The sequence below is a fragment of the Grammomys surdaster genome, unplaced genomic scaffold (assembly GCF_004785775.1).
Source record: "Grammomys surdaster isolate TR1022 unplaced genomic scaffold, NIH_TR_1.0 372, whole genome shotgun sequence".
Classification (NCBI taxonomy): domain Eukaryota; kingdom Metazoa; phylum Chordata; class Mammalia; order Rodentia; family Muridae; genus Grammomys; species Grammomys surdaster.
In genome coordinates this window covers 6,735,751-6,745,168 of record NW_021604791.1, presented here as the reverse complement: position 1 = coordinate 6,745,168, position 9,418 = coordinate 6,735,751, and the positions used below count along the sequence as shown (strand labels likewise).

Below are 9,418 nucleotides of genomic sequence, written 5' to 3'. Positions count from 1 at the left end.
TATATATACACTTATATATACTATATGTCATAAATTATATGTACTGGCTATATTATATGCTCTATATCTCTTTCATACTTTACATACATATTTTATATCATGTTAATGTGTAATCTATTAATGTGGTAAGCGTGTAGCTTTGTAATAAAATGCTGTGTAACATGCAAAACCCGAGTTCAGTCCTCACCATCTACCTTTTCATCCTCAGATAAAAGCAAGGACATATATTTCTATTAAAGCCACATTGTGAGCTTTGGAAAAAAAATAGTATTTAGGGTTACACATACAAAAATAACTGGGTTTAACTTTAGTACCTTTTAAAATATAGTGTTTAGAACTTCTACTTTGAAAATTCAGAATTTTGGATAGTTTTTTAAATTTATATATATTTATTCACTATGATTATAAATTGGATTTAGGTTGACTTCCTGCAGCAAGCTAACAAAGAACTGGAGAAGCATATCCAAGAGCTCGTGGCAACCAAGGAGACCGTGACAACTGAAGTTGTGAACCTCAGCAGCAGAAACGAGAAGCTCTGCCAGGAGCTAACCGAGATCGACCAGTTAGCCCAGCAGCTGGAAAGGCACAAGGAGCAAGTGCTGGAGACAGCAGACAAGGAGCTCGGGGAGGCGAAGGTGACGCTGGGCCTGGGCTGTGACCTCAGCACGGCTGAGCGCAAAGCGGGTGGGGGGCTGGACTCTGGAGAGCCCTGCTCAGCTTTGGGGGTTCTCTCAGTGGGAGTCCATTTTGGCCTTTAATACTTTAAGGTTTTGGTTTGGTTGTTTTTTTGCTTTGTGTTTTTTGTTTTTGTTTTGTTTTGTTTTATGTTTTTTTGAGACAGTCCTGGAACTTTCACTGAACTCAGAGGTATGCCTGCTTCTGCCTCTGGGATTAAAGGCATGCACCACCACACCTGGCTTTTTTTTTAATTTTATTTATATTTTATGTATGTATACCCTGCATGCCAGTAGAGGACATCAGATTCTATTATACATGGATGAGAGTCACTCTGGTTGCTGGGAATTGAACTCAGAACCTCTAGAAGAACAGCCAGTGCTCTTAAGAGCTGAGTCCTACCCCAGTCCCTCACCCCCGATAATCCAAGGTTTTCTTCAGCATCATTTCCACCCTCTAAGAGACTGCCTGTGTTCCAGCTGGTTTAGTTCTCCTGATGCTTGCCTGTCCATAGAATAAATATATCTAGACTCTGTCCTGATTTCCTCTATAGTTTTCACCCCTGTCCTTCTATCTCTGAAGTCTGTTCTCTTGTCAGATTTTACTCAAGAATCCTCGAAAGATTATTTTTACATGTGTGTATGTGTTTATATCATGTGCATATGCATCTGTGCGTGTATGTGTATTCATGTGTGTAGGATTACATATATGCATTGGTGAACATGCCAACCTGTGAGCATGTGTGTGGAGGCCTGAAGCTGACATTGGATGTCAGCCTCAGTCACTATTTACTTATCAGGGCTGGTTCTGTTCCCAAATTCAGCAGTCACGGATTAAGCTTGGCTAGCCTGTGGGCTTGCCCTGTGGATCCCATCTCAGACTCTGTAGTGCCGGGATTACAGGTGATCGCCCAGTCAGGCTTCCCGGCCAGGGCTTCCCAGGATCCGAACTCTGGTCATTAAGCCTGTGCAGTTTGCATTTTATCATCTGAGCCATCTCTCCAGCTTCCTAAAGGCATCTTAGAAACATTTTTCTTGTATATTTGATAGTTGATAACTACCATTCTTTATCTTTCTGCTAAAAAAGATGCGTAGGGTGAAATTTCCTAATTATAATATTAATCTCTAAAAGCAAGTTTTGCTGTTATTTAAATATAACAGTGAGTCCGAATGACCTTTTCTCCTTGAAAATCTTGCAAAAAATTGTTCCCCATTTTAACATTTTATACTTGATACCCTTTTTATAATCAGTCTATCATACTGTCCTAGAATAAAAACATGGAGGAATTAAATTTCTTTTATTGTCTTTGAAGGTTCAAAGTGACATAATACTCATCATCATTACCATTGTTAGTAATCACTAGGTCAACGTGACAGATAGTTCACAGTGCTAATAAGTATTTTAAAGGTAAATTTATATTTGAACTACATCCCAATGAGATGTAATGGAAGAAAGGTAAAGCCTTCAGCCAGTTCCAGCCTAGCCTTAAATGATCTGTGTATCTGATGCTTCAAAGGGTTTTGGTTGTAAGTCTTGAAATAGTGTGCTTTTAAAACATGAAGGAGGTATCTTTGAAGCAGAGTGCTAGCAGCAGTTAGGAAGGGAGAGTAAGAGTGAAGAGCTCACACATGGCTAGACCAGACCACAAGCAGGGTCTTGAGCAGGTCTCCAGGAGCACTCTGTGTAAGCTAAGTAACTAGATGCCAGTCTTTGAGAGCAGGGCAGATCAGGCTCAATGGTGGAACAGTTCTTCATGTGTCCATGCGCCCGGGCTCCCTCTCAGCACCACAGTTCACAACAAAGCTGATTGTGCCAGTAGCTTGGTATCATGCTTAGGATCTCTTTCTGCCAAGCATAGGGCGATTCCAGTGTGGAGCCCACTGTCTGCATCACTGCATTTGTATTAGGCAGTGTTAACTCCATAGTTAGTGAAAGAGAAGGAAACTATATCAACATAATACAGCTACTAATAAAAAACCCACAGCAAACACACTCAGTGTTGAAAGACTAAAATCCTTTAGAGTCAGGAGCTAGTCTAGGATATGTTTATTATTTTTGTTTAGCATCATACTGAGCTAGAAGTTGTGTCACATGCCTAGAAATCCCAGCATCTGTGGGGACTGAAGCAGGAAGACTGTGCTTTAGGCTAGCCTGGGACACTCTGAAACATATCTTAATAAAGTTAAGCTAAATTAGAACACAATACTGGAAGTCTTCAGCAGTTAGACACAAACAGTAAAACAGAATAGAAGAGCAACAATTCTTTGATCACATGTAACATGATCTTAATTGTGGAAAATCCAAAGATTTGTACACAATGAAATAGAATAAATGAGTTAACAAAATTGCATGTTAAAACACACACACACACACAGACAGACACACACCAGATGCAATTCTGTATACTAAGTATAAAAAAAAATCCAACAAAGAAATTAGTGAATCTCATTTGTAACTACATCAGAAAGAATGAAGTTAACTAGTGAAATAGAAACTTAAGATACGACAGAACACTGGTGACAACTGAAGGGCGTGCAAGTGGAAAGGCATCCTGTGTTCTTGTGAGTGTGGTTTAGGAGACCTGTGTTGTAACACAGTCTGTAACACACTCTTGTAACACAGTTCAACTCAGATCCTATCAGAATGCTGTGCAGAAAATAGTCCCAAATTATATACGGACTCTCAAGAGACAGCCAAACAGTCTTGGAAGGAGACATGGATTAGGGATGTTCCCCAGTTTGTAGAGTGCTCGCCTCACACGCTTGAGGCCTTAGGTTTGATCTTTGGAACTGGGCTGTGGCGGGTGGAGTATATACCTCATTCATATAGTTTTGGTTCTGCCTTTCTGGTTTTAGTGTATTGCAATGCACCTCTGTCTCTTTCCACACACTCTCTCTCTACTCCTTTCTGTATCTTCTGTGCTTTCACATGCAAGTCACTGAACAATGGTGCCTCATGGCCTGTTGACCAGGCCCACAGATGTCAACTTGAAGCAACAAAAGATTGCTCTTAGATCCAGTATTTCACTGGCTTTCTGCTCTCTCGGTTGTTTGTAGTATGAGCAATCCAGGTTGGTTAAAGCAGGCTGAGAGCAGGAGAGAGCATGGTTAGGAATTGACTACCATGATTCCCCAACGCTGAGGACCAAGAAGGGCGAAATGGTTCTTTACTTTATAAGTGAGTTCACACAAGCACTGAGGACACCACAGTATTAAACAGATGCTTCATCTCAGCTCTATTCTCTGTGCAGTGGGGCTGAGTATTAGATTCAAGTCCCAGACCTTATGGATAGAGAGAGTGCAAACCAGCTGCTCTCAATCAGGATGCCATAGTGATGGATAGTCTTAGAGTCTTAGATCCTTACCTAATAGGCTTTTTATTCCTAGAAAGAGATTAAAAGAAACCTCAGTGAAATGCGGAACCTTGAGGAAAAAATGTCAAAACTGCAATGGGTAAGTTGATGGCACACTTGCCAGTGTTCTCCTCCCTGACTTGATACCTGGTTTCATAGGTCTATTGAGATACAATGTGTATGGATAATATTCAGTCATTTTAGTGGAGTGTATGGTTTTACCACAGTCACAGAACTGTACAACCATCACTGCCAATCCCAGAACGTCCATCACTCTGGAAAGAAACCTCATACCCATGACCTTTTGCTTAGCCCCTGACAGCCACTCACCTACCGTCCGGGCCTAGAGTTCTCCTGACCATTTGGTGTAAGTGAATGATGAATCCTACATCCTTTTGCAGCAGGGTTCTTTGGTTTGGGATGTTTTCGTGGTTTGTGAGTTTGCAGCATGGATGAGAGCTCCATTCCTTTCCACAGCTGGGTATAAATGGTCCACAGTATGAGTGTGCAATTCCATACTGTTATCATCCTCTAACTGTTCATACACAGTATGAGTGTGCAATTCCATACTGTCACCATTCTCTAACTGTTCATACACAGTATGAGTGTGCAATTCCATACTGTCACCATTCTCTAACTGTTCATACACAGTATGAGTGTGCAATTCCATACTGTCACCATTCTCTAACTGTTCACAGCACAGGTTTGTAGGTAGAACTGAGAATTTGAGAGGCTGTAGCAATTCTGTATTCCTCTAACTACTCTATAGCTTCTCTGGTTACTACAATAACATCATAACTGGTAGTTATGTATTTCTTGATTGTTATAAAAATATTCCTTGTAATTGCTTTGTTTGGTGTTATTGAAGTGATTTTCCTAGTCACAGTTCTTGTCCCTGTGGCCTTTTAGGGAGAAAGCCAGGTTTCATGCCAAGAAACCCCTTAATTCAGAGACTGCATGGAATTAGCAGAATGCCTTACAAGTTAAAACGGGTGGTTATCCTGGGTCAGGGGGGTTCTCTTCAGTGAGATAGCCTCCTATGTCAGAAGGATTTCCTGTCAGACTAGAAGCAGAGACCAACACTGGCTTGCATCTCTTCATTATGTATGGTCTATGCTGCTGCATTTGGGATACATGCATTTCTATGGGATGGTAGTGTGTATTCACTATTTGTAGATTTTTGTACACTTAGTATGAACAGCACATGATAGTGGCTTCTTTCTTTCTTCGTTCCTTTCCTTCTTTCTCTCCTTCCACCTTCCTTCCCTCTTCCTCCTTTTCTTCCTTTCTTCCTTCCTTTCTTTCTGAGACAGGATTTCTCTGTGTAACAGTCCTGGCAGTCTTGGAATTCCATTTGTAAACCAGGCTGGTCTCAAACTCACAGAGATCCACCTGCCTCTGCCTCTCGAGTGCTGAGATTAAAGACATATATATGCGACCACTGTCCAGTGATAGTGGCTTCTTTTTAAGTTGAGCTCAGCAAGTCTTGACTCTGGCATTGAGTAGCTATGGTAACTAAGCCCGCTGAGGAAGCTCACTCTTGAGTCTTGTGACCTCTGTGTGCAAGAGGGCTTGCCGCTGTTCACTATTGTATGCTTATTGTGAGTGCTGAGGATGATTGACAGGGCTCGTCTCAGATCCGTGGTCCGTTTCCAGTAGTGTTGGCAGACACTCACTTTCAGGAGTTTCTTATATTTCCTGTTAGTATTTCTGTATTGTATGCATTTCTGAGATAACAATCATACTGATAGCTAATGCTCACTAAGCACTTGCCGTGGAAGAAACAGTGACCGTGTCCCTGGGCTGTTCTGCTGCCCTCGTTAAACATGGGCAGTCGTAAATGATGTTATGCGTACTCGTTTAGAGAGAAATAGGATAAATGAGTTACAAAATGTAAGGGTTCCACTTTCCACAGGAGAGCGTCTGTTAACATCTGGGTTTCATGGTATGTTTGGGTTCTTTTTCTTTATTTATTTGTTTACTTTTAAGTTTTTTTACATGCAATGTATTTTGATCATATTTTTTCCCTGCTAGCTCCTCACAGATTCTCCCTACCTACCCAGTTTCTATATCCCACCTCCTCTCAAAAAAAAAAAAAAACAAAAGCAAAAGTAAAAGCAAACAAAATACAGTAAGACAAAAAAATACCAAAACAAAAAGCAAGCACCCTCAAAAACCATGGAGTCCGTTTAGTGCTGGCTGACTTCTCCTGGGCCTGGGGCCTGCCCTGGGGCGTGGTTAATATACAGAATGCCACTCCGTTGTGGAAAACTGATTTCCCTTTCCCAGCAGATGTCAGATGCAGACAGCTTCTTGGCTAGGGGTGGGAGACTGACCACTTCCCCTTCTCTGCTGCCGCTCTGACTGCCTTGAACCTGTACAAGCCCCATGCATCCTGCCACAGACTCTGGGAGTGCATCAGTCCTGTTGTGTCTGGAAGTCACTGTTTCCCTGGAGTCATCCACCTCTCTGGCTCTTACACTCTTTCCAGATACTCTACCACACAGATCCTTCAGGGCAGGTTTGATAAACATCCTGTTTAGAACTGAGTACTCAGGTCACTCACTCTCCACACATTGTCCACTTACGGGTCTCGGTGTTAGTTCCCGTCAGCTATGAGAAGCTTCCCTGCTAAGGGCTAACACTGGCAGTGATCTGAGTTCCAGCACAGAGTGGCAGCTGTGGGTCCTCGAGAGAGAGCTGTTCTTGTTTGGACATTTGTCACTAAAAGTATATGCACACATGTGCACACACGTGCACACACATGAATATACTGTTTTATATATATATATGTATATGTATATATATGTATATATATCATATATATACTGCTATATGTATGTGTGTGTATATATATATATATTTATATATATATGTATATATGCTTATAAAAGTATCCATTTTACCTGTAATTGCTACAGCGGTTAACATTTTGCAGGAGTTAGACGTCAGCCATCAGGAGAAGGAGAGACTGAACAGTGAACTACTTTTAAAGTCAGACCTGGAGACTGTTGTTCATCAACTTGAACAAGAAAAGCAAAGACTTAACAAGAAGCTGCAAAGTTTTGCCATCACAGGTAAGATGCTGTTTTATAAGTAGGTGAGTGTTTGTGCATGCATTCACAGCTCCGGCTGTGAAGCAGAGACACTGCTCGGCAGTGTGGACGGACGTAGAGGAACCCCTCCCCCGTTCTTTGACCGGCTGGTATAGGAGAGGCTTCTTGAGTGTTTTGCAATGGAAGTGTATGCTCCTTTGAGACAGACTGAGAAGACCATTCTGAAATGGCAGAAAGTTGAAGTTCGGAGTCTTTTTATGGAATCCTGTTATATTGCCTTAAGATCTGCCCTCAGTGTCCCTGTTTGATCACCTGCTACCCCGTAGTTCCTCATTCATCCATCCCAGGAGGCTTCTGCCCTCCCTTCAGCAGCAGAACGGCTCTTCCACCCGCTCCCTCACTGATGCAGTGAGTGGTCCTCACTCGGTAGCCTTTACTTCCTAAGATAACCACAGTTGCCCATTCCTTGCCACTTTCCTACTTTCTCCGCCCTCCCTGGCCATTTCTTCTCGGCGTGAAATGGTCAGTTGATGAGTTTTCTAACGTCTGGGATTGTTAGCCAGTCCCATCCAGTGGAGTGTGAAGAGATGAAGAGGAAGACGGCAGTGCATCAGATAGATCACTAGGTTGCTTTCTTTATTATTCTTTCATCTTTTTTTACAGTCCAGTCTTTATCCCCCTCCTGGTCCACCCTCTGACTGTTCCTCATCTCATATCTCCCTCCCACAGTCCCTGAGACCCTTGTCTCTAAGAGGATGTCCCCATCCCCAGACTCCAGACCCCCACCCCACCAGACTTCCCCACTCTCTGAGGCCTCAAGTCTCTTGAGGGTTAGGTGAATCATCTCTCACTGATCCCAGACCAGGCAGTCCTCTGCTGCATGTGTGTTGGGGGTCTCATATCAGCTGGTGTATTCGGCCTGGTTGGTGGCTCAGTGTCTGAGAGGTCTTGGGGATCCAGGTTAATTGAGACTGCTGGTCTTCCTATGGGATCGCCCTCCTCCTCAGCTTCTTCCAGCTTTTCCCTAATTCATCCACAGGGATCCCTGGCTTTTGTCCCCTGGTTGGGTGTAAATATCTGCATCTGCATCTGACTCTTTCAGCTGCTTGTTGGGCTTCTCGGAGGACAGCCATGCTAGACTCCTGTCTGTAAGCATACCATAGCATCAGTAACAGTGTCAGGCCTTGGGGCCTCCCCTTGAGCTCTTAAGTCAGAGACTGTGTGTCTGTTCCACTAGGCTGAACTCTGTGAAATTGCTAGTATTTGCTTTGTTTTAGATCATGGAAAAGTAACTTGTAAGGTAGACTGGATACAGTGGTGCACTCTTACAGTCCCAGGCATTTGACAGGCGCAAGGCCTGTTTGAACCTGGGACTTTGTGTCAGTCTTTACAGTGTAGTGGCATCCTGTCTGAAAAATAACAGCAGCAAAAAATAATAGTTGTGTTTATTGGAAGAAAACTGTGAGTTATTTTGATTTCTTTGTGCAAGTGTTAAATTGTAGGTCAGTGAAGTACGCTTGCTTCATGCTTGCTGACAGGCGTCGTTTCCTCTCAGAGCTACTTTAGGGTCTCTAGAAGCCTCACCCCCCTTAGAGAAATGCGTTGTTTATTTTTATAGAACTAAATAGTATCCACCTGTGACAATACCAACAGAGGGTGACATTCACTTGTTGGACATTAGCTAATGTTAATGTTTTTCTTGTATTTTCTTCTCATTCTTTGTCAGTATTTGCCCAATATGTCAGATCCTGTGGTTGACACAAGAGCAGCTCGTGATTGCTCGTGGTTTTCACTCTGTAGATTATTTATTTACATGACTAGTCCACATTGTATATGCAGCGTTTCTAAGGCTAACCACTGTCATTTACTTGACTAGTCCACGTTACATATGCAGCGTTAGTTACTAAGGCTGACACTGATTTACCTGACTGGTCCACGTTATATATGCAGCATTCCTAAGGCTAACACTGTAATCTGCAGAAAGAGAACTGACTTTGGAGCTTGAGAGGATGAGGCTAGAACATGGGATAAAACGTCGAGACAAGTCACCCTCTCGTCTAGACACATTTCTGAAAGGCATAGAGGAAGAGCGCGATTATTACAAGAAAGAGCTGGAGAAACTGCAGCATCTCATCCAGCGAAGATCCTGTTCTGTTAATTACTGTCCTCGGGAAAAATCTCCTGTAGTCAAATGCTCAGAAAGGGTAAGACCTTCTATAAGAGTAATCAAAAGGGTGTGTGTGTGTGTGTGTGTGTGTGTGTGTGTTAAATGAAATGTCATTAACACATGCTTTAAAATGTCTTAATTTTGACTTTTGTTTTATTCTATAACTTG

At 42.5% G+C, this 9,418-nt stretch overlaps 1 protein-coding gene across 1 annotated transcript in view; it reads left to right on the top strand.

Annotated features, from left to right (window-relative positions):
• Positions 1-9,418, top strand: part of Cep135 (centrosomal protein 135) — a 62,659-nt gene that overhangs the window by 13,974 nt on the left and 39,267 nt on the right. The window contains exons 8-11 of the mRNA XM_028780836.1: positions 420-635; positions 4,062-4,127; positions 6,966-7,104; positions 9,064-9,287. Of these exons, the coding sequence (XP_028636669.1) occupies positions 420-635; positions 4,062-4,127; positions 6,966-7,104; positions 9,064-9,287 (645 nt within the window). The remainder of the gene's footprint in view (positions 1-419; positions 636-4,061; positions 4,128-6,965; positions 7,105-9,063; positions 9,288-9,418) is intronic.